General features: G+C 41.4%; 1 protein-coding gene across 2 annotated transcripts; it reads right to left on the bottom strand.

Moving 5' to 3' along the window:
- Window positions 1–577: 577 nt before the first annotated feature.
- TPH1 (tryptophan hydroxylase 1) lies at window positions 578–25,439 on the bottom strand. Of its 2 annotated transcripts, none has more exons than XM_084630047.1 (11): window positions 24,345–24,461; window positions 16,803–16,940; window positions 14,201–14,384; window positions 12,183–12,283; window positions 11,514–11,581; window positions 9,443–9,639; window positions 8,032–8,167; window positions 7,288–7,414; window positions 5,962–6,057; window positions 5,032–5,165; window positions 578–3,070 (listed from the first exon to the last, which is right to left on the bottom strand). In XM_084630047.1, the coding sequence occupies exons 2-11, from the start codon at window positions 16,917–16,919 to the stop codon at window positions 2,896–2,898; spliced, it is 1,335 nt and encodes a 444-aa protein (XP_084486173.1). In that variant the 5' UTR covers window positions 16,920–16,940; window positions 24,345–24,461; the 3' UTR covers window positions 578–2,895. The 2 variants fall into 2 exon arrangements, with proteins under 2 accessions (XP_084486173.1, XP_084486172.1); XM_084630046.1 differs by lacking the exon at window positions 24,345–24,461 and adding an exon at window positions 25,284–25,439 and having other exon boundaries at window positions 579–3,070.
- Window positions 25,440–25,757: the final 318 nt, after the last annotated feature.

The following is a 25,757-nucleotide window of genomic DNA, read 5'->3' as shown; positions in this document are numbered from 1 at the left end:
GTGTGAACAGCCCACGAGTGGGGGTTCTCACAGCAGAGCAGAGCAAGGCTGGCTCCCAGAGTCAAGGATCGGTGTGACCTAGCAGATCACCAGTTCAGACAACAGAGGGGAACATCACACACACACATGGTGCTGTCCACACGCACAGATAATCACAGTTCCTCCCTCAAAATGTTTACAGCCTAGGGGCCCAATTGCTCCATGGATGGAGCCCTGCGTTAGTGCAGAGACCCATTGAAGGTAGTGGGTATACCTGCAGGGACCATCTTGCAGAATCAGGGTCTAAGAAATCCATTCTACACTCCAGATCTCAGGAATGTCAATGGGAGCATGAGCCTGCAAAATACAAGGGGAGGCAATTCCCTCCACAAATAAATACATACAAATCCCTGTGACGTCAGTGGGAGTCATATATGTGTTATCTGCAGGCAAGACTGCATCCAGAATAACAGAATTGTTCCATTAAAGAGGTAAATCCATAAATCACAAGTAGTCATGTTTATTGCTTGGCTGTAGAGTTAGGGATTTTTGTTTTTACATTGAATTTCATGCTAACAATTCAGCAATTTTTAATCATTTAAAGCATCCACAATATTTAAAAAAAACTTAAATTTATATTACTGTTTTACATAGCCAGCAGGTTTGGATATGGTAAAACCAAATATAAATGTGGTTATAACCTGAAAAGACATCACTTGAAACATGTTAACTTAGCGTTTTCCTATCTTTGCATCATATAATACAGATAGAATTCCCCCGTCATAAAACACTAGAATTATTAAATCTAGCAGAAATTTAATAGGTCCAATTGTTCCTATTGAAATTTGTACATAATACAGATTTAAGATTTGAAGTAACACTTATTACAATCTTCTGATTATAATTTGAAAATATAAAAATCCAATACTTTTAGCAAATAATATCTTAACACTAACCAATACTACATAAGCAGACAAAACAGATCCACACTTATCACTTGTTTAAACTGAATAGATTCTTCTCTAAAAACATGAGGTTCCCAAAGGTTATTTTAAAGTGTAATTTAAGAAGTCAAATGAATTTTTATCAAAAATATGGTCTGACTTTCCTAAATGTTTAAAAAAAGTCATCCAGATTTGATTTTAAAAGGAAAAAAATATTTTAAATTAGGTCTCTCTTAATATAGCATATTTTAAGATGTTCAATATGTATGTGGCCCATATGGTCTATTGGGGTAAAATTCACCACTATGCAGAGGGCCAGAATGAACATTTGCAATATTTAAGTCTCACTTACACCCTGTTTTTAGGAATCCAGGGATGAAATCCTAGCTATATTCAAATCAATGGGAGTTTTGCCATTGACGTCAATATGGCCATGATTTTATCCCATTATTCCAGTGAATATACAGATATTTACAGCTACATTCCCCTATCACCTGGAGTAGTGAAGGTTCAATTCTTAGCATGCTAAAAAGTCTGCCCTGCCTTTCACAGATTTCCTACTAAAATTGATAATATCCTTTTAATGTATTTATTTAATCTACAGACGTTAATTTCTAAGAGTGAGCAGCTTCTAAGAGTGAGCAGAAACTATCCCTGGGTGACTAAGTGCAAACATCCACAATGCTTGAGCATTCACAAAACTGGAGAGTTCACTACTGCTTCACGTTGCCAGTTCCACATGACTCTGCTTCCCACATCAGCAGAATTCTATTTAGATTTCTTTTTCATTACAGGATCTTTGAACACACCTCTGAGCTACAAAGATTTAGGGCCTCATCCTGCCAAAAAACATCTCCCTCAATTCCCATTGGCCTCAATGGGTATTCAGGGTGCTCAGTGCCCCTCAGGATCAGGCCCTACAGAAAAGAATTGGGACATATCACAATGCATCTTGAAAGGTCAATGATGCGAATGAGTAATCAGAGGGACTTTTGTTTTCCCTATAAACTAATACTAGACAGTGGCTATTTAAGAACTGGGCTCCATCACCTTTGTAAGACTATTGTGGATACTGAAATGCCATTTCAAAATGCTTTTAGACACAGGTCTACATTCTCCCCAGCTGAATTAGAGAGGTGTAAACTACAGCTCCCTGCACCAGCATGGCTTGCCATGACCTTGGTGGGATTCATTCCCCAAGGCAGAGGGAAGGTGGTGTTACCAATACTGGCCTCCCTCAAATGCTACTCCCGGGACAACAGGTAAAATTCTGGCCCCATTAAAGTCAATGGCAAAATTCCCATTGACTTCAGTGGAGTCAGGATTTCATTCAGCAGCTTTATGTTGCAAACAGAGGTTGCCACCCAGTGAGGATGTTCAGAATCAGTACATCTCCCAATCACATCATTTCCCAGATCAGTACAGATCCCCTTCTTCGGGGGAAGGCCTGTACCACTGCAATTTTCTCCTGATGAACTTTGAGGAACTGGAGGCCCTGGTCCAGGGTTGGTCATAAACCAACCTCTTACTAGTGGAGGGTAGGAGGAAAAGCTTTTCCAGGGGGTAAATTATCCCATAGCTGTCTACCACAGGGTTTCCTGCACCTTTTTCTAAAGTAGCTGAGCCTAGCCACTGTCACAAACAGGATATTGGACTAGACAGACCTCTGTTCTGATCCAATATGGTGATTTCTGTATTTGTACACCAGCTTCTCAAGGATGAATGCAGCCCATTTCTTTCCTGATTGGTTTATGGAGTGGGGCGGATTGGAGGGGTCACGTAAACATTTTGTAAGGGCAAAGGGTGTTAAGTAGAGAAACATGCAAGTTAAAGTAACTATCCCAACTAGTCATTCATTCTTCTGTTATTAGAGAGGAGGTTTCTATGTATAGCACCTAACAGGTATCTTCATGCCTAGAACAGGACAGAAAAAAGAGAATTGCTAAGTGCAAAGTGCTGAGGATTGGCCGAGTTAGATGCCCAGCTGCTTGCCCATCTTGTTGAGGGCATCGCTGACAATGTCCAGTTCATGACGCAGCTCATTCACCACACTTGCGATGCTCTTGGTGTCTTTCAGGATCTGCACACTTTGCGTATATGGGTTGTACTTTACTCCAAACTGGCGCTTGATTGTTTTTGCAAACTCTCTGTTCAAACAAACAAACAAACAAACAAACAAAAAAGAGAGACAGTGTTTCAAATTAAATCAACAAAAAGCCAGATGTGTCCCTGAGCCAGTCATCGCTCTTTGTCTAAGGGAGCTTGGCATGAATTCCACAAGGAAGTCAGCATCAGTAACCCATTTGCTAAACCACTTTTTCTTCTTCATAATTCCTAGCTTTGTCTATATAGATATATAGAGATATATATAATACTGATATAACGTTTATCAGATTTAAAAGCACTTTACAAAGGAGGTCAGCATTCTTATCCCCATTTTACAGATGGGGAAACTGAGGCACACAGCAGAGAAGTGACTTGTCCACGGTCATTCAGAAGGTCAGTGGCAGAGCCAGAAATTGAACTCAAGTCTCCAGAGTCCCAGTCCAGCGCCCTATCTAGTGGGCTTGCTAAAACTAGATCTTCAATAACTCATCTACTTTGTCTCTGCTGTATGTCACAGGAGAAAGTTATGGGCTACATTCTGCACTGATATTACTGTTTACTGCATTGGTTCGGAATAATTCCATTGAAGTTAATGGCATGACACTTTCATAAAACCAGTGTAAGGGAGATCAGAATCAGGTCCTTTGACATCAACTGATTTACTGTAGATTTATACTAGTGTAACTGAAAGCAGCGTTTTACCTGCTGTTTAGAGCAGATATTTCTTTCATCATGAGCCAACAGTTTAAACCATTAATGTGTTTCTTTTATAGGATCCTCCTTCTCACATTGACGGGTGAACTCACCCTCATGGTCTGGGGCAAGAGCAGCCAAAGTTCAAAACCTGCAGCAGGTGCAGCTGATTGGAATGGGTCAGTGCATACATCTGCCTTTGAGCTGGGCGGTCTGATTCTCAGCTCACATAGACATACCTGCACGAGCTCTGCTCAGGCTAGCACCTATCGACAGCAGTGGATCTGTGGCAGCACAGGGAGCTGCTCGGGCTAGCCGCCCCGAGTACAATCCCACCCTGCTCCCAGGCACTTGCTCAGGTAGCTAGCCCAAGCCACCCCTCATGCCGTCACAGATGCACTGCTATTTTTGGTTGCTAGCTCAAGCAGAGCTAGCGTGGGTACATGTACACAAACTGGGATTCACACTTCCCAACCCATACGTAGCGGTGTAGAGTCTAAGCATGTTACACCTGTGCGCCGCACTACACTAAATTACCCCATCTGTTTCTAGGTCTAGTTCAAGCTGTTGTTTTTAATCTGTTAATGCCTATGTGGTTCGGGACTTAGCTACTTTAGAAACCATTTCTTTTCTCATGTCCCACTGCGCAAAATTCTTCTTTGTGCACAGAGCCAACAGAAACCTTATGCACATCTGATTCCCCCCCGCCCTCCTTAAACCCTCAAAATGGAACTCAAGGAGTGCTTTGGCCTTGTCTGTCCCTCTACACAGGGGAGAATTCCACCCCATTGTGAGAGCTGAGATCAGCAGAGATGCTTTTGCTGGCAGGGCCAGGATGGTGCACCCATTCTCAGTGGAGGCTTCCAGACACTGAAAGTTAGTCCATCAGACCTCAGGTCAGTTTGCCTTCATAGCATGATGCAAAGATCATCTTTATGGCCCTACCTTTGCCAGATGTCTCTAAACCAAAGCTTTGTCTTTTATTTTTCCTCTTTCTCAGATTTCTTTCCCATGAGATGGATAGGTAACGGGGACGGGGTTAACATTGCTCTCCTTTGTGGGCATTTATAGACTGATGTTTTCTGTTATGTGTGATGTGCTCAGATACCACATCAATTGACATAATAAAATAACAATAAAATAATTATAATAATACAGGGGAGAGAGAGGAAATATTGAACAGCAGCTTTTCAACCAAGTGGAAGCTAAAATTAGAGCATGATAATAAAAATTAAAGGAAATTTTTGCTGGTGCACACACATCAGAATAAATCTGGTTTAGGTAATAACCGAGATTCAACAGACTGTACCTCATCTTTTCCTTTGCTTCTTCAAAACTTTCAGAAACAAAGTAGACTTCCTGGAAAGTTGTGATGATGCATTCTTGCTTGCAGGTCACCTTAGGATCAAAGGGCTTGACTTTGGCATTGCCAGAGAGAGCATGCTGGATAATAGATAAAGCATTGAAGCAAATATATTAACATTAGCACATGTCAGAGTAGTATCAGCACCAAAATAGTCCACAGGAGAAAACGGAGGATAGAAACAGCGTGTTGAAGAGGACAAAATGATGCCATAAATGAAATCTCTGTAGCACATCAGCTCTTAAGAGTTGTGTCTGCAGATTAGTACCAGCTAACCCTTAGGAAACTGGCTATGCTTAAAGAGCCACATTCTGCCCCCCTTACTTACAGGAGTAGTATCTTGTTATGTGAGCAAGTCAGCATACTTGAACTCTGAAGCCAACGTGACTGCAAATGTAGCAAGAGGCTACTCAATGAGAACAACAGTATCTGAATCTGGTCTGACAAGCCGAGCCTTATGCTTAAAACACATCTACTTTTGACCTGATTCTAAGAAATGCAGGGCACATTCATCTCCATCTAAAACTACTGAGAGCAATAGGGCTCAGCACACACCAAAAGACACAATTTCCAATTATTAGTTCCATGCTTTTTCACTTAACCAGAATCATCCCTAGAGGTCTCTAGGAGCCAGTTTTTTAAAGGTATTTAGGTACAAACTCCCATTGAAATCAATACCTTTAAATGTCTTTTAAAATCTGGCTCTAGGAGCTTCCAGAAGAAATGCTTCCCAAAGATATGATGCTTCAGTTCACAGTTTTGAAATGGGCCATTGGCCATAGCTACTCACTCCACCCAATATTTTGAATAAACTACCACAAAAATCAGGTGAGAACAAAGAGGGCAAATAAAGGGAGGATGTTTTCATCTTCTTACCTTGAGCTCACTGATGGAAGAAAGTAAACCAGCCCCATAGACTCTTAGCTGTCCCTCTTGCTTACACAAACCAAACTCCACGGTGAAGAAGTAGCACTGATACAGAAGGAAAACAAAAAAGAATTGAAATGGAGTGTGGGGGGGGGGGAACTGTCTTCAACACAGATGCAACTATCAGTGCAGCAAATTTTGTAAGTCAAGCAAACTAGACCAAGGGTTATCAAGCTGGGTGTAACAACCCCTAATAGAGTCTTGAGCAAATGTCAGAGGGTCACAATTACCCTGCTTTTCCCATTTTGCTAAGTGGAAGGGGGCCCAGAATGAGAAAGGTTAAGAACCACTGAGCTGGACAGTTCTGACCAGTGAGTTTACTGCTACTATTCCACACCCTAGGCTCACCTTTATCACAGAGACTTTTGATCTCAGCAGAATCTAGTCTGAGCTCTAGTCCTGCCACACAAATGCATTGAACCATCCAGTTGAAATTGTCATGAGACAGCTTAATAGAAGCACTGGAAGCGACCGAATTTTTTAAAAACTGATAAATAATGAGGTCAGCCAGAGGAGCATGAAAAAGAGCAAAGCTCCCTGTTTTCTCTTTAGTTCTGTTGTCTGAAGGAGTTTATGTTTATTTCAGTTTGCTGGCCTTGGAGATTTGTGTAGGTATATTTGGGGGAGGGGAGAGTTCAGAAGTGCTTAGCAGTATTGGTCTGATTCTGCTCCCATAGAAGGCAATGGGAGCAAAGATAGGCCAGAGCTGAGTGCTTTTGAAAAATCCACCCATTGTCTCGGTTTATTATAATTATTTTTTCCCTCTTAAAATTTCTTTCAAAACATCCAGAAGACTTTGGACATGGGGCACCCACTATATATATATTTTTAATTTGTTGAGGGGAAAACCCTCTCACTACTAAATTGTAAAGATACACAATCAATTGCATCCTATGACAACTATATTTCCTTTGGGTTAACTCTAAAGGATAAAGAAATAGATTATTGTGGGAATTCATCCCAGAGGTAAAAGGGCTTGGATTTAGAAGAACCAGACCATTGGTTCTCAATCTGGAAGTTATGATACCCAGAGACACTTATTTTATGGCTAGATGGAGAATATCATTCAGTTCATATCACTTCTGTTCTATTATGGAGTTACAGAACAGAAAAAGTTTCGAACTAGTGAAACAGACAATACAGTGAATGATTTGCTTCTGCTGATAATGAATGATAAATCTCCCACCTACTTCAAGGGGAGTGGGATCAGCCCTGTAAAATGCTGAGAGCAATGCAAGTGGGATTATCACCACCAAAGACTGAGATACTACTCACTGTTGCCAGTTTTTGAACAGCCTCATCTGATGCCCCAAGCGATGCCAGGCCAATTTCCTGGGAGAACTGAGCAAAACTGGGTTCAGCCAAGAGTGGGACATGACCCAGGAGTTCATGACAAGTATCACTGAAAAAGAAACAAAGCAGAAGCTGTGAGATTATGCTCTTTCTTGCTGAGGGAGTGAAAAAGCAGCACCATCCAACGAATACAATGGTCTCCGAAGAAAACTCTTTGTAACACTGAAAAATGATTTAATCTCAAAATGACAGAAAAAAAAATTTCTCGTATTAGATTGCATCATATTAACTCTACAAAAAATACTTAGGCCCAAATTTTCAAATCTGGATGCCCAAAGTTAAGCTCCTAAACCCATATTTAGGAGCCTAGGGTGAGATTTTCAAAATTGCTTAATGTTGGCCTAACTCTGCTTCCATTTAAGTCAGTGAGAGTTTTATCATTGAGCAAGAGGAGCAATGTTAGGCCAACACTGGGCGCTTTTGAAAATACCATACATAAGAAAGGAGTTGCCTGGTTTTCAGAAGTGCTGTGCATCCAAAAATCTCATTAAAGGCAATGAGAGATGCAGACACTCAGTATCTTTGAAAAATCAGGCCATTCTTACCCAGATGCCTGAATATGGATGTAGGAGCCTAAACTTCAGGCACCCAGATTTAAAAACTTTGTCTATAAACAACAGGTTTTTTGCACATATTTGACTTCTCCCCAGAAATAAAACAACTTACGGCTCTGGGGTGTAGAGAGGGTCCGAGCTGTGCCTAACATACTGAGTGCAGTGAAAAACTCTGAATGCTAAGCCTGCCAAGAAATCTCTGGGTGACAAATATCCGGCAACTGGACGGATGGTGAAACCTGTGCGCTCTGAAAAGCAATAGATAAATCATAGGTCAATGTGGTGTAGAATTGTAGGATGTTCAAAACTGTGTTTCTCCTCTTACTTCTGGGTTAGGTACCACAGCATGGCTTTGCTCAAGGACAAGGAGGAAAACTAAAGATGAGCCATGATCAAAATTCCCACATTTGAAAATTACCAAGATAATGCCTAATCATCTCATTCACAAACTCCAGCAGTCACTTTAGTGCTGGCCTTGCCCACAGATTTCACTATTATATAAAACAATAATACCACATATATAAAAATGGTGGGGAGAGGGAAAGCTGTAATAAAGGACCATAAGGGAGAGGGGTGAAAATGTCAAAAGGGTTGCTGTTTGCCTTTATGATTTACTCGTGTATTATTCATGATTCGGTTAGCATTGCTTGCAGTCCATGTCAGTATAGCATGTGGTCTCATTGTGTAATGATTCCTTTCTATTTCTCCTTTGATTCATTGTATTGTGTTCAGAACTACAGAGCACTCGCTTTCATAGATTCAAACCTTTTAAGGCCAGGAAGGACCATTATGATAATCTAATCTGAGCTCCTGGACAACATAGACCATAGAATTTCTCCAAATGACTCCTGCATCAAGTCTGTAACTTCTGACTGAGCTAGAGACATCCAGTCTCGATTTAAGGACTTCATGTGATGGGAAACCCACCACCTCTCTCTTTTGGAGAGAGGATCTCTTCTTAGGGCAGATATTTATTTTAAAAATGGACCCTGTGCTTTTCAAATGTACAGCATGCAGGTCATGTACATCATGTGATCCCCACACAAAACTTCCACTGACATCAGTGGCTGTATACAGTCCTTTTATTTTTAAAGTGTTATGTGGCACAGGAACAAGATAATACCCAGGGTATTGTTTTAATCACAAAAAAGTATATACTGGGCATAAGAGGTCCCTTAAAATGCATGCAACAGAAAAATGTAATATTCATATCTCTATAATGTTACACGATGTTTGTCTGTCTTCCCACGATGTACATGTGCACCCCTGCCCCATATTGATTGGATTATAGTACTTGCTGAAGTCACCATCTAGTAGCTAAATACTGCTTATAATTTGTAGTGCCAATATGAAGAGAGAGAGAGAGCATGTCACCCTCTAGTGGCTGTGATTCACAGATGACAGAGGGGCAGCTTTTTAAAGGTTTATAGATGCCTAAACATGCAGATAGGCATCAAGGGAGATTTTCAAAAGCACCTAGGTGTTTAACTCCCATTGGTATAGCAGAGAAATTAGCACATTACCTTTCAGGAAGCGCGATACATCTTCCAGCTGGGGGATATTGTCTTCTCGGTACCCACAGTATTTGGTGAGTAAGGGTAAGTTTTTAAGGTACTCTCTGCAGGCATGAGTTGGGTAGAGTTTGTTGAGCTCTCTGAATACAGTGCCCCAAGTCTTGATCTCCTCCTCAGTGAATTCAATCTTGGGGATTGGCTCACCACTATAATGAAAGGAGAAAGAAAGGATGTCATGGCTCAGAATGGATAGCTCTGGAAATGGATGACTCATTTACCTAGTACTGTTATTATTTAACATTTATGTTGCTGTAACATCCAGTCAGGATCAGGGCTCTGTTGCATTAGATAATTTATAAATACACAGGAAGATTAGATGTGGTCTCTGCTCTGAAGAGCTTACGCTCTACGGGTTTGATCCAACTCCCACTGAAGTCAATCAATGGGAATCTTTCCACTGACGTCAGTGGAATTGGCTCAGGGACTCAGGCCCACACCTTGCAAAGAGTTCCATATGTGTTTAACATTGGGAGTAAAAAGTTCAACCCTTGCATAAGACTTTGCAGGATCAGGACCTAAGAATGTAAAATTTTTCCTCAACCTGTATATTACTAGTCTTCATTACCTTTTCAATTTCTTGAAAGGAAAGGAAAGGAAAGGAAAGGAAAGGAAAGGAAAGGAAAGGAAAGGAAAGGAAAGGAAAGGAAAGGAAAGGAAAGGAAAGGAAAGGAAAAATAATGAGCTCAGTTATCATCATGATAAATCTAAGCATCTAAATGTTCATTTGCCATGTGAAAATCATGCTTTTCTAGAAAAACCATGAGTATCTGTCAGAATGTATTAAACCTAACCTATCACCTCACATTAGCCTTCTGGATCTTGATTAAACTGGACTATTGTGAGGACTTGAGTCAAAACCCATTGAGGGTAATCGGAATGCTGTGTCATGATTTTACCAATAGTGATTTCAGGGCCTGACTAACAAACATGATAGAAATTAACCTCCCAAAGATAACTGTATCAACACAATAATGTTGCAGACTATTGGATTTATGCGGTGCTTGCTGATTCCATTAGTGCAGTAGTTCTCAAACGTTTGTACTGGTGACCCCTTTCACATAGGAAGTCTCCGAGTGCGATCCCCCTTATAAATTAAAAACACCTTTTTATACATTTAACATCATTATAAATGCTGGAGGCAAAGCGGGGTTTGGGGTGGAGACTGACAGCTTGCAACCCCACATGTAATACCCTCGCGATCCCGTTTGAGAACCCCTGCATTAGTGTATGCTGCTGTGATTACAGGTTTATAACATTTCTGTGTCATTCCCAGTGGAGGGGGTTGACATCTAAACCCAGATAGGGAACAACATAAAAAGTATGCTCAGAGTCAAATTATAGCACTTAAGTCATTAATGTATCTGACTCAAGGAGAGCCCACTGTGGGGTCCTAAATACCACAAGGCCCTTTTCAGTTTCATTTCACTGTGCACTTCTAAACCACTGTAGCTAATGCCCTATTATGAACCAGACACTGCACTATTTTGAACAAGAAACTAGAATAATGATTATTTTCTTGCTTCATTTATAGTTATCAGTCAGCAGGCTAGATTCTGACCTCAACATCTTTGCCCCACTCCGGTGGCACAAAGGTGATAGAGATCTGCCCTAATAGGGTAATCATGAAGCTGGTATAGCCAGCTCTACAGCATGTGTTCCCCACTCTCTCAGTTACAGTGTGTTTTCCTAGGCAAGATGGAGGAGTGACCATAAGTGAGAGAGGGTTAAGTCAGAAATCACTACAGTCCAATTATTCCCAGCTGGTGGAGCCATCCCATTGCGACCACTCTAGACGGCATAAATAGCTAGCTTTAAATTATAGTTTGATACTCAGACCTATCTGAAATCCTGGGAATAGTAAGGTGGCTTTGATCAACCTTTCTATTCCTCCCACCCTGGTTCCTATACCAAACACAGTTCAGCTAGGCCTGGAGATCTGGCCTGGTGAATGAGAACTACTTATTTTATCCACCTCATTATTCCAAAGCAAGAGACTTGTTTTGCAAAGAGTCATACTTACTGTTTGTAGTTCATAGCTAGGTCTGCAAAATACTTTCGCCTCTTACGATAAACATTGTCTTTGAAACCCTATGTGTGGAGAAAAAGTAATACACATTTCCATCTCTGTAATAAATAAGCTTATTAACAAAGAAAACACTATTGTAAAAGCATGTCCTGGGAAAATAAATGGTCAAAATAGGAGACTGTTAGCGGTTGTTAGTCTATGAAATAAATAAATCCCCCAATTTAAAACAGAGATCAGCAACTTCATGCACATAACTCTTGATTTAAGTATATTCTGTAGATAAGGATTCCTTTTTCAAAGCATTACACTAAATTGGTTATTTAATTGATTGCTCTGAATATTAGAAATTATACCCTTTCAATTTGTTTTCTTTATTTGGGGAGGGGTGGGGAAAAACTAGGGTGTCATTACTTTAGGGGAAAAATAAATCTAGTTCAAAACAGCATTCCTTTTGTCTGAGTATTCAGGACCTAACCCTGCAGTTGCTACACAGGCAAGACTCCATTTAAAGCTTGCAGAACTGAGGTCAATGAGAGCCATGCCTGAGCAAGGGCACCAGGAATAAGTCCCAGAGTGACACAGTCAAAACCACAAAGCCACTCTTATAGGGCAAAAACTGATCTGTCTTCACTCATTGTTACAAATAGCAGGGAAGCTACTTACTGGATGGTCAGCATCCAATTCAGACCCATACATCAGAACACGGTTCGCACATTTATCCAAATCTGAGATCTTCTTAGGAAACCAGGGGGTATTCTCCATGTCTAAGGAATGCATGAAATCCACAAAGTTATTAATAAAATCCAGTGGGTTAAAAGAGGAAATGCCTGTTTCAGCTTTAGCTATGGCAGCTACAAGTGAACTCAAGAGGCTATTGAGAGGATGGCGGTGTCTTCTGCCTATCTGGCACCAGCACAACATCTAACACTTCCTCCTGTGTCACTAAAACACTCTATTTAAAGAGCATTAAGTCATAAAAATAGGGGGAGAAAATGGTTAACGAAAGGCCTGGAGCTTAAATGGTTTTTCTCTCGCTGTTATTTGTATTACAGGAGCACCTTCCAGGCCCCAGCTCAGCACGTTGTGTTATGTGCTGTACAAACACTAGTAAGAGATAGTCCCTGCCCTACAGAGCTTTAGAAGAGACAGACAAAGGGTGGAAAGAGAAACAGAGGCAGTGAAGTGATTTTCACAGCAGAGTGGGAATAGAACCCAGGTCTCCCATGTCCTACTGTAGAGCCCAGACCACTGAACCACACTGCCTCCCTAATAAGGAGAAAGAAGTGCTCATCAATGTTAATAGCTTTTCTGACTGAGTCTGGGGTTCTCAGCTACAGTAGCCCTGCAGCCTTAAAGGGACATGTCATTGTTTATTACAGACTCGGCTTTGCTTAGCCCAAGAGAGCCTTTGTTCCCCTGTCAGCTGGGCTATGTTCAGCTCCTGCCCCTATATAAAGCCAGAGTAAATGGGTGTTGTCCAGGGAAGCTACAAGCCTTATTCTCCATTGCCCTGCACCTTGTGTAGTAATATACAACTGAGCAAAGACTAGAAGTCTGATACTCCGGTTGCCCTGAAATTCACGCAATCATTTCAACCAGTGCAACATGAGTGCAAAATAGGTGGAAAGCTCCATCAAATCAGAATGACAGCATTTTACACCCATCTTGCACCCAGGATGCAGCGTGGTAGAGAATCATGCCCTGTGTGAGGGAGTTACACAGGACCCCCCTGCTGTGGCCATCACTCCAGTTCCTGGCTCAGAACAGTGTGTACAAACCTAAATGTGGAGGGCTGCCGTGACCACTGCATCTCTGTAGTCCTGGACCCACTGGCCACCCGCCTGTCCCTCAGCCAGGCCCTCAGTCAAAGTGCTGGCCTACGCAGAGCTCAGCAGGGGCAGGGTCTCAGTTCACCCAATCTGCAGCTTCCCAAACCCTATGTAAGGAAACTGCAGCAGTTCTGTTACAATGAAATCCACAAAGTCATTAATAAAATCAGTGGGTTAAAAGAGGAAATGCCTGTTTCAAGTTTAGCTATGGCAGCAACAAGTGAACTCAAGAGGCAATTAAGAGGATGAGGGTGTCCTCTGCAACCTGCACTCTGGGGTGGATCTCACCTCCCCTGAACATCGGAACCAGAAAATAAAAAGACTCTTTCATTGATATTTTAAAGCATTTTCCTGGTTTGTATGAGCCCAGCACTAATCCAGGCTCACCATCCTGATGTGGGAAAGGAAGTCAGAAGGAAACAAGAGGGGCATCCTCTGGAGCAAGAAGGGATTCATAAGGTGTGTATCTCTGCCTGGGAGGAAGAGCACCAGAGAGAATCTCTACACAGAGAATAGAACATGGAACCATCTCCACTGGGGGAGCACAAGATGGATCTCTACAGAGTGTGAAGTGTAGGAAGGGATACCTTGCACTGACTGAAGTGATGGACCATATCCTGAGCTGGTGTGAATAACATAGCCCCACTGATTTCAATGAAGGTATGCCAACTCACAATCTGAGCATTTCATCTTATAGCTTTCAATGGAACATACCTTTTGTTTCACCCTATTTCCTTGTTTTATTAGTTCCCAAATACCTGACATAAAAGGATTGAAAACTGACTCATTAGAAAGTAGCACAATATCCTCTTCCACATGTGTAGTTTTGCTAGAACATCCCTCCATACTTACCATCCTCCTGCACAGTGACATTATCTGTGGGGTTCATGGATACAATATTGACGTGGGATTTTAGCAGGTGGAAGATCTCATTCAGTTGTTCCATGTTACTATCACAGTCCACAAAGATCTCAAACTCTGAATTTCTTCGCCTTGACTTTCGGGACTCGATGTGCATCAGATTCACATGTTTCTCCTATTTATAAGAAAAATGTTTTAAGCCAGGTTGATTAGATAATCTGCACTGCTTGCCAAGCCAATATTCTACTGCTTAACATTATCTCTGTGAAGTCTCTTTAGGTAAACAGACCTATTAATAGCAGCTTGCTTATTAAAAAAAAGATAAGGAATGGTTGTTTTAAAAAAAAAATTCCCCATGTCATAGAAAATGAAAGAGGGGTGCTTTTATTTCCTCAATTTTAATTTAGAAGTATGGTAGAAATGTCTTCCTCTTCTTGCATTAATCCCATCAAATGGGGTCCTCTCTCTCTCTATCACCCCACATGTTAAAATGTCTTCCTTCCTTTTCCTTCTTTCCAACAAACCACTCCTTCTTCAGTCAGCCTTTGCCTTTTTCCTTCAGCCTTGATCTGTTGGATTCTCTTCCCCATGTAGTTGTCGGGACTTTGCTTTACCAAACAGTCTGAGCCTGCACTCCTTCATTTTTTCATTTATGGGTGTTATTTCGAGCATGTCTCTAACATACACATTCCTCATGCAGTCTTTCTTGCTTACACCACTCATTCATCTCCACATTCACATTCTGTGGAACAGATCATTTGCTCATGTTTCTTCTTTGGTGCCCAGTGCCATACATTAAAACTGGATGGACCACTGTTTTTGTATACTTTCCCTTTTAATCTTACTAGTATCTTCCTGTCACATACTACACCATTTATCTCTCTCCATTGGAGCTAAGCATTTATTATCCTATCTCTAATTTTGTCCACCATTTCCCTGGATTCTGGACCCCAAATACTTGAAACTTTGTGTTTTCAGTATTGTCTACCCATCTAGTTTCAATGATAATTCTTCAGTGTTCACATTATTGAAGTTCCATACCATATACTCTGTTTTTCCTCTGATTATTTTGAGCCCATGTCTCTCCAACACATCCTTCCATTTATCAAGTTCCTCTTCTATACTAACTTGCTCCTCACTGTGTCGAATGATATTGTCTGCAAACAATGTGCACCAAGGTGCCTCCTTCTGCATGTTCTTTGTAAGGGTATCCAAGAGAAGGATAAACAAGAAAGGGCTCAGTGCTGATCCCTGATTCACTCCCACCACCTTCACCAATAGCTTGTCTGTTTCACCCCTAGAAATTCTGACTATTGCTGTTGCACATATATACGTGGCTTGAACATGCTGCACATAAAGTTCTGGTATCATTTTATCCTGGAACTCTGTTAAAAGCCTTTTCCAGAACAATGAACATCATGTGAATATATTTCCTGTCCTCTCTAAATTTATCCACTAGCTGTCTCAGTTCAAAACTGCAACTACCGTCAACCTTCCAGGCATGAAGCCATATTGATTTGTGCTAATATATACTTCACTTCTTGTCTCTTATTGAGGACTCTCTCCATGATTTCATTGTTTGACTCATCAAATCTATACCATTATAATTTATAACTGTAGTAAAATACATTTTATTTAAAATTTTTAAGCACAGAGCGGCATAATAAAGTGAACCAAATCCCATAGTCCTTATTCTAGCAAACCTTCCACTGGCTAATGAAAGCGTAAAATCTGCAGGTTAATTAACTAGTATAGTTGATTAGCAGTTGAGTCACTATAAATCACTGTCTGCCAATCAAGTCAACAAATGTTTGTTACTCTTAAAAATAAAAAAAAAGTGAAAATGATAATTTTTCAATAGTATCATTAACTTTTGTTTTATCTGAAAGAATATTTCTTAACAATGTTTCATAAAATGAATGAATAGGCCTCTCTTAGTAGTAATATTATGCAAGGACACATTGGAGAGCAGTATTAACCCACTTACTCCCCAATGGTTCAGTGTGCTGTATAGACGGTATGCTCAAAGCCTGGGGTATCTCATCTTGCTCAATGGTAATACAACTTCTTCCATTGATAAAGGAATGACATTGGTGATCCGGAAAAGAGTTAATTCAGTCTTCCTTCATATGTAGGATAGTTGTCACAAAGAGGAGCATACTCAGGGGAAAACACAGCAAGCAGTACCCATAGGCTGAAGCCACAGAGTTCAGAGCTGAACTTCCCAACCTTTGAAACATTGCAGATGTGGGGTTTTGATTCATCCTATCATAGAAATGGGGAGCTGCAGTAGAGTTCAGATCTGGAGTATTCTGATCAGGGGGGTTATTATTTCAGATCCATCCCTTCTAAAAGGCCAAGCGTACTGATCCTTCTCCTATTAAAGACAAAACTCTCTGGACTTCAGTGGGAGCAGGAGACAGGGCCCCGTTTTTGAGGGGTATCAACGCAGCCTCTAATTTTGCAAGCACAATGTTGCATTCAGAGTTTATTATGGGTCTTTTCTTACTAAGGGAAATAAATTATGCTGGGTGCCAAAATGACACTTACATTAAAAAAAATAAAAAGCTGTAGAAATGTGAGGACTACATACCTGAAAGAGTTTTAATGCTTTTACAAGTCCTCCAACTTCATTCTTTAAGGAAAAAATAACAGCCGCTCTACCTCTTTCAGCTGAATTGTCTTTGTTCTCTTTATTGTCTTCAACCATTGTGTAATTCGACTTATTTAACTAAAAGCAAATAAGAAAATATAGATTTGTTAAATAATAATAAGCTATAAAGACTCCTGTGCAGTTTATATGCTACAGCTCTCCGTGCAGGAATATCACATTTTGATGGAGCAATTGCAAATATAAGGTGCCATTCAAATCATTATATACATTCACATGCATACAGATAGGAACATATACAAGTCTTCACAGAACTGGGGATTAATATAGGGTTTAAAAAAAATTAATGTGGACCCTTTTGGGAGGTCTTTGGTAGTTCTTCAGCAGGATGCAATGCATATATTTCATAAAAGTATAGTTTATAATTAAAAATAAATGATTCACAGAAGTAATAAGGGTTAGCGTGATACTTTCTAGGGGTTAAGTACAAACTTGAAAAGCTAGAGTGCCTCATCCAAAATCCATTGGAGTCAACAAATGGAAGGTTTCAGAGTAACAGCCGTGTTAGTCTGTATTCGAAAAAAGAAAAGGAGTACTTGTGGCACCTTAGAGACTAACCAATTTATTTGAGCATGAGCTTTCGTGAGCTACAGCTCACTTCATCGGATGCATACCGTGGAAACTGCAGCAGACTTTATATATACACAGAGAATATGAAACAATACCTCCTCCCACCCCACTGTCCTGCTGGTAATAGCTTATCTAAAGTGATCATCAGGTGGGCCATTTCCAGCACAAATCCAGGTTTTCTCACCCTGGATTTGTGCTGGAAATGGCCCACCTGATGATCACTTTAGATAAGCTATTACCAGCAGGACAGTGGGGTGGGAGGAGGTATTGTTTCATATTCTCTGTGTATATATAAAGTCTGCTGCAGTTTCCACGGTATGCATCCGATGAAGTGAGCTGTAGCTCACGAAAGCTCATGCTCAAATAAATTGGTTAGTCTCTAAGGTGCCACAAGTACTCCTTTTCTTTTTTTTAACAAATGGAAGGACTCTCATTGACTTCAACGGGAGCAGCATTAAGTCCTAATATCCTAGCACTGGGAGTTCCTCTCCATTCTGTATCCCTGAGTCAGAATTGCTGTTTGGACATAAGCGACTACTTTTACAAAGGAACCAGACAAAAACCTAAAGGAACCAGAATTATATGTTGAATAAAATCCCTTAACTAGGAACTTAGGTATAATCTGATTAATAAAGCCATATAATTTCTTCTCAGAATTCCTTGCTATATGCTTTAAAATAACTATCAGAATCATGCTCTGACATGTAAGTCTCAGAACAATCTCTGATCAGTTTAGTCTCTGGCAAGTTTTATGTATAAAGCTTTCAGATATATCAATTGGCATGACATTTTGATCTTCAAATGTCTTTATTCCCCCTCTGCCTTCTTCCCCCATCCCATTTGTAGCTCCTGCTTTGCTTCATTTCCCTTTCTCTGATGGTAAATTAAGGAATGTTGTGTATTAAGTGATGGTACATTAAGCAGGTTGCTTGAAGTGGCAAAATATTTGACATTTTGCTGAAAACAAGATGAGAATGCTTATTTCAAGATGGATTAAAAAAGATCCAGGAACAGACACCACCTCTAGACAGAAAACAAGCTCATATGATCTATAAATAGCATCCCATTATCACTTCTGGCAAAGTAAACTTTTTTATGGGTTTCAGAGTAACAGCCGTGTTAGTCTGTATTCGCAAAAAGAAAAGGAGTACTTGTGGCACCTTAGAGACTAACCAATTTATTTGAGCATGAGCTTTCGTGAGCTACAGCTCACTTCATCGGATGCATACCGTGGAAACTGCAGCAGACTTTATATATACACAGAGAATATGAAACAATACCTCCTCCCACCCCACTGTCCTGCTGGTAATAGCTTATCTAAAGTGATCATCAGGTGGGCCATTCAGGAGAGTGAATTTGTGTGGGGGGGTGGAGGGTGAGAAAACCTAGATTTGTGCTGGAAATGGCCCACCTGATGAAGGATGGGCTATCACCAGCAGGAGAGTGAATTTGTGTGGGGGGGGTGGAGGGTGAGAAAACCTGGATTTGTGCTGGAAATGGCCCACCTGATGATCACTTTAGATAAGCTATTACCAGCAGGACAGTGGGGTGGGAGGAGGTATTGTTTCATATTCTCTGTGTATATATAAAGTCTGCTGCAGTTTCCACGGTATGCATCCGATGAAGTGAGCTGTAGCTCACGAAAGCTCATGCTCAAATAAATTGGTTAGTCTCTAAGGTGCCACAAGTACTCCTTTTCTTTTTTATGGGTGGATCATCTATATTTGACATACGTTGGACTTGCCCCAGCTAATTTTGGCACACATTGCTTCAAGTGGACTACCTCATCTGCACACAGATGGCCTTTTCAAATGATAAGATTAGGAAAATTGGAATGAATGACTCTAGTAGAATCAGGATTTATGCTAGGCCACAAGCAGAAGGGTGGGATTGGATCAGGGCAAAGCCGTTAGGATTTGTGTTTCCCAAAGAGTGAGTACTGAAAAAGAACAGAAGCAGGTACATATATTTAGAGAAGCTAGAGTTCTAGGTTACAGAGAAAGTAATGGGTACTCTATCAGAGAAAGCCAAGCTGCATATGAGCAGAAAACAATTAACTGGGTTATTTTTCATAATTATATGCATTAGTTTGGAGCATGCAGGTGTTATCCCCTTTGCTAGGAACTGATTCAAAGCCCACTGAACTCAATGGAAGTATTCCCATTTACTTCAAGGGGCTTCGGATCAGGCCCCTGGGCGCCACTAAAGATTCTTTACTATATGACGAATGTTGATTTTGAATAATGGTGTAGACTTCAGCACTCAAGCCTTGTCTACATCTAAAATGTAGATCAATCATGCTGCATTATTCAGGGCTGTGAAGATGTAGTTTGACCTAACCCTCACTATAGAGACCACTACGTCAATGGAAGAATTGCTACAGCCTCTTGAGGGCGTGGATTTACTACAGTGATGGAAAAAAACCCTTCATCTCTGTAGTAAGTGTCTACACTACAGCACTATAGCAGCATAGCTGCAGTTGTGCCACAGTAGCACTTGTCATGTAGACATACCCATAGTCTGATTCGACGTAACACTCAAGAATGTGCATTCAAGTCACTGGGGCTTAAGCACATGCTTAGGTCCTTTGCTGAAATTGGACCAGAGAGTCTAATCCAGAGTCCTCGGATGGCAATTTCACTCTTTCAATTAACTTCAGTGAGATCTGGATCAGATCCATAAAGGGACCTGTTCAAGTTATGGTGTTTGGGGAGTAGTATCATATACTGCACAGACAGGAAAATTTAATAACCTTTCACATGCATTAACATGGTATTCTCAAACACAGAGGCCCACATTTCCATTTTCAGACCACATCCTTCACCAGCAACACTACAGTTGAAGTTAGAAGTGAAGAATATGGGTCTGTATTGTGGATACACAGAGTGGGATGGCATTGTCTGAGAGCGAAAGCTGTCAGACAGCAAAATCATTTTATACAGTGTAATGCACCACCTTATTCTGAAATTCGACATAGTTATAAACGATATTGTAAGATGTGCAATTGACCACAAACTGTAATTACAAATGAACACTAATACTTTCTCTTTTCATATTGACCTAGTTACAACAATGTCATATTTAGGATCAATTTATGTAGCATACAAAGCATAATATGACTGGGATATAGAAAGCATAGGAAAAGAATGTATTATATTGTAATGGGTACTTTCTGAAGAGTGTCTCCATCTTGCAAAACTGGGGCGGGTGGGGGGAGAAGAGAAGAGAAATTGGAATACTAAAAATTCACAGATCTCTAGAATACAGATTCTTCTGTATGCATACGTTGCGTGATGAAAAAGCCAGTGGTGACCACTGACTTCCAATAATAATGTTGTACAGAATGAACAAAAAAAGGGATGGCGAAGGAGGTCTGAGTAAATGCAGCCACCATTTTGCTGCAACCCCAGGACAGAAACAAAATGGTAGCATAGAAGAGAATAGCTATTCTACACCACAAGCATTCCAGTTCTTCCTTGCACCGCCTATTCACCTCTGCCTGGTCAGTCACTTTTTCTTTTCCTCTTAGCATCTGTGCACTCCTTTGCAGGGAATGGGAAGTGAGAGAAAGCTAATATATATACATATTTTTTTTTACAGTAACACTTAGGTTAAATATAAAATGTTCAGTTTTCAGAGCAGAAAGTAAAAACCTGCATAACCCTCTAGCCATGTAATTCAATCAGGAATGGAGAGGGGGGGAAGGACCTCACAATAAATAGCCAAAAAAACCCAAGTCCTCCAGTGAAGACTAGACTTGACATTCCTTGTACTTCTACAGTAAAAAACCAAAAAAGTCAGAACAAATACTTTTAAAAATATAATTTGTCAAGCCTTTTTACACCTCATTAAGAGGCAAAAGAAGGTAGAAACCCCCATTAAAAAAAATTCCTATGCAGGTGGTCACCTTTGTGAATTATGGGCCCAATCGTGCAAGGTGCTGAGCCCTTTAATGGGAACTGGGATATGATGAGCAGCCTCAGCTCCCATTAAAATCAGCTCAGTGGGAGGTCTGTTGAGGACACATCACCTTGCAAAACTGGGTCACAATTCTAGAGAAAACTAGCAGACAACATGGGACCCGATCCTGTTCTGTTGCCTCTGGCGTCAGCAGAGCAGGATTGGGCCTCGTGTTTTAAGACTATTCCTGTTAAGGTACAAACCATAACCAATCTCTGCATGAATTATTGATTAAAATATGGTAACATAGTTGCAACAACTGATTTTAATAGTTTATAATTTAACTAGAATACATATTTTAAAAATGCTTCTCTTTGCTCTACCTGCCAGTCTCTACACAGAATATGAGCCAGAAGGCAAGAAAAAGGTATTTTGAAAATGTAAAATGGTACTTTTTCCCCCAATTCATTGTTATTTTCTTTATCTAATAATGTAGTAACAGTGATCTATTAAACAATTAGCCTTTGATAGGACTTAAATCTCAATGAAAATGCACACTCAACGTCCATCCATCTGAGAATTTTATACTGCTGTCCATCACTGTAGTATCTGAGTGCCTTCTATGTAAAATAAAAAATCATAGTAAAGTCCCCACTAGACTTCATTGAATCTCCAGCACTTCTCCCTTTTCAGGTAAAATCCCTTCTTGGGGTAGGGTTTTTGTCTTATTAATTTACTTTTGGGGTGCGAGACTGGGGTGTAAACAGATCTAAATATAGTCTTCTAAATTATAACCATCTTTTTAAGCCTTTAACTGTACAGCTGAAATGATGAGAAAAAACCCTGTTAAAATAGAATAGTGAATGTAAATTACTGCTGATTGAGTTACCTATTGCGCCTTAGAATCTGTGTGGCTTTGAGCAGGTTTAAGCTCTCCTTAAACATGCATTTAAAGGAAAAATAAGATTCATACTTGGCTACAGTGTAAACTGGGAACGTTAGAGGGGGACAATTCTGCCCCCATTTAAGTCGATGAGCCTTTTGCTATTGAGTGCAGTAGGAGTACATGATCCCGCCCAGTTGTATTTTTCATATCACAATAATATCACTAACATAAGTAAAACTAAGGGTCTGGCAGCATTTCCATTATAAAGCCGTGTTTGGGGGGCCTACAGTAATTTAGGCAGACAAATTTACGTGAGAATATAACTTGATGGGCAATTAATGTTTTAATCCTCCCCTCGATTAGTATTGATTTGCAGGTTACTTCCTCAGTTTCCTTTAAACATGTTTGTTATTAAATAGGCATGAAGGAATGTTCTTTTGGGTGACCATTATTGGATGCAACCTGATAGGGAAGGTATTGGACCCTTGCTTAAAATTTTCATGTGACCTAATTCTGGAAAACAAAATATCATCGCTGGCCAGCTTCTGCAATACAATTCATATTTTGGTTACTTTGGCTTCCTGAAATATCTGTTGGACATGGAAAAGCTATTGTTTCTGATAGTAATGGAATAAAGTTTCAGCCTCATTTGAATACTGAATAATACCCTTAAGGGCAATCAGACGTTGCCCAGATAACTGCCTGTTTCATCCGCTATGCTCAGACACATTTTAAAACAAGTTACTCTTGTTTAGGGTTTTTTTCCCCCTTTCTTCTTCTTCTTCCCCTCCTGAAACAGATCTCTCTCTTTCTCACACATTCACATAGCCAAAAGTAACTTCTATGCTACCTGTATTTCATTTGCTCATGTTTCTGAATGTTACTTGCATAGCTAAATGTTTTCCTTCCTATTCAGACACAAGCACAATTTGCAATAACAGGTCCTGTTCCAATTTCAGGTACACTAGCATAAATCTGGAGTAACTCCACTGACATCAGTGGAGTTACTGAGCATTTACACTGGTGTGTATCTGAGATCAGAATCTGGACCAAAAATTCAAGAATTCCAGATTCCTTTTTCTAAAAATGAAAATACCCTGAGAGCAATGGCAGAACTGCTGGCAAACAAGAAGATGGAGTGGGGGGTTCCCCATGTTTTCAGCAGTCTTAACATTAGAAAGGTAATCCCGAGCTCACAATTTAGTCCAGTGGGCCATAGCCACTTTGTGTAATTCACAGGCCCATAGAGTTTCTCAGTGGGGCTGAAAAGGGCTCAGCGAAATCCACCTTAATCTTGTAGGTGACTGTGCAGATAGAGCGGGACCCAGGCACTGCTAAGATTAAATGGGGAGTTATTAAATGCCCCCAGGGTGTTTGTCTTAATCCCATTAGGAAGTAAAATGTCAGCAGGTCGTTTATTCCAAACGACTGAAAATCAGGCTCAAGAATTCATTGGCTTCATGTTATACCCGTGGGGAGACATCTCTAATCCCTAATGAAACGGCTGTGAAACTGACTGTTTGGGGTGCAAACAGGCCTTTTATGTTTATGAATCCCAAGACAAGGCACTATCCTATCCCCTTATGCTTTCCATGCATGAGCTCTGAAGCTGAGGCTCTTGCAACCCCAGAGAGGGGCCAGGAGCAGGTGGCCGGGGAACACACTCATGTTAGACTTTATGGGTAGAGAGCAGTGGTACCCCCAAACTTTCCTCTGATGTATTGGGACAGGTTGAAAACCGCTGCTTTAAACTGATGCGTCTTGTCTAGCTTTAGATAGGCTTGCCCACCTCATGCCAAATGTCAACTGGGTGTGGGACACGGCTGATCCTGTCCCTGGTGTGGTGGAAAAAGGGGCTAGATGGCTCTAGAGCAGAGCTGCCTAATTTATTCAGATCTGGTTCATGAAGGGCAGATGTTAGTGCTGAACTAATATGGAGCCTCTGCCTTTCCTAATCTGCTCCAGATCTCAAGGAAGGGTTGTTCAAACTACTTACATCAAGGGCAGGTTCAGCAGAGGTAAATCTCCTATTACCTCCTAAGCCAGCCCTCCCAGTGCTGGCTCCAATAAGTCCCCTATGCACTCTTAAGATGGACAGCCCAGCTCACCTTTTGCTCATGGTAGTTCCAAACATCAGGAGACTTATGCGGTATTTTCGTAGCATGAGAGCATAGGTGCTGGAAATAGAGGTGCTGGGGTGGTGCATCGCCCCCTGGCTGGAAGTGGTTTCAATCATACACAGGGTTTATAGGTTTCTTCAAATGTGATCATACTGCAGAAAGACAGTTTGATGGCCTAGCTCAGCGGCTCTCAATCTTTCCAGACTACCCCCTCCAGGAGTCTGATTTGTCTTGTGTTACCCCCAAGTTTCACCTCACTTAAAAATTACTTGCTTACAAAATCAGACATACAATATGGAAGTGTCACTAGTACTGAAAATTGCAGACTGTCTCATTTCCACCATATAATTCTACAATAAATCAATGGGAATATAAATATTGCACTTACATATCAGTGCACAGTCTATAAAGCAGTATGAACAAGTCATTGTATGACATTTTAGTTTGTACTGACTTCACTAGTGCTTTTTTTATGTAGCCTGTTGTAAAAGTAGGTAAATATCTAGATGAGTTGATGTACCCCCAGGAAAACCTCTGAGTACCCCCCAGGGGTACCCGTACCCCTGGCTGAGAACCACTGGTCTAGCTGGACTGCATTAGATCTCATCTGTCCCTTTGAGATCTGAGTTTTACGAATTGCCCAGAAAACAGGAAAGACAAAACACTGACATTGCCAGCAGGGAAGCAAAGCAGAAGCTCTCACTAGAGGTTACTGAACCACAAACATCCTCCCGATGCCGTTAGGATACTTTGGGGATATTTAATAGGCCACAAGAGTCAACTAAGCGGTCGCCAAACGCCACTGGGCTCTCCCAACGAGCTGAGATCAGCCTGAACCCACCAGCCTGGAGCGGCTGCCTGAAGGTGGGTGGGGGGGAGATAGGTGTCCAGGGCTGATCCCCACGTGCCGCCCCAGGGCTCCCCTACCTCGTTATTCAGCTGGTTCTCCTCGAAGCTGGAGTTCATGGAGTCGAAGGACAGTCCCCTGCGGGCTCCCTCCGTTCGGCTGGACAACATGGTGCCGGAGGAGCGACTCCGGGGCGTGCAGCTCGGGATCCTAGATCTGTGACCGTCCGCGGCTCCCGGGCTATTTATGCGGGGCGAAGGCGGGAGGGGGGGGGGACGAAGGGGGGCAGGAAGAGCCTTTCCTAATCTCCTGCCAAAGCAAATAGAAAAAAGGGCGCGTCAGGGCCACTCCAGTCGCGGACCGGCAGGGGCGCCCCCCCGCGCAGGGCCCACGGGAGAGGCGCTCCCCGGGGAGTGGATCCGCCCCTGGCGAGGCGTCACTCCCAGGCCCCGCGGGGCCGTTCGCAGCGACAGCGCTGCGGGGAGTGACTCACCTGCGGTACAAGGGGGCCCGGGGCTGTTTGATCCTGGCCCTTCCAAAGGCCGGCGGGCAGT

This window comes from Lepidochelys olivacea (assembly GCF_965140295.1).
Source record: "Lepidochelys olivacea isolate rLepOli2 genome assembly, chromosome: 6".
In the NCBI taxonomy this organism is placed as follows: Eukaryota; Metazoa; Chordata; order Testudines; family Cheloniidae; genus Lepidochelys; species Lepidochelys olivacea.
The sequence above is the reverse complement of the archived record's forward strand: the minus strand, read 5'-3'. Positions and strand labels throughout refer to the sequence as shown.

Excerpts from the sequence above, each read along its gene's own strand:
- TPH1 (XM_084630046.1), bottom strand. The coding sequence starts at position 25,373 with ATGTTGTCCAGCCGAACGGAGGGAGCCCGCAGGGGACTGTCCTTCGAC. Across the intron at positions 12,284-14,200 it reads TGTCACTGTGCAGGAGGATG|ACATGGAGAATACCCCCTGG; the intron begins GTAAGTATGGAG and ends TGCATTCCTTAG. Across the intron at positions 8,168-9,442 it reads TGTATCGCGCTTCCTGAAAG|AGCGCACAGGTTTCACCATC; the intron begins GTAATGTGCTAA and ends ATTGCTTTTCAG.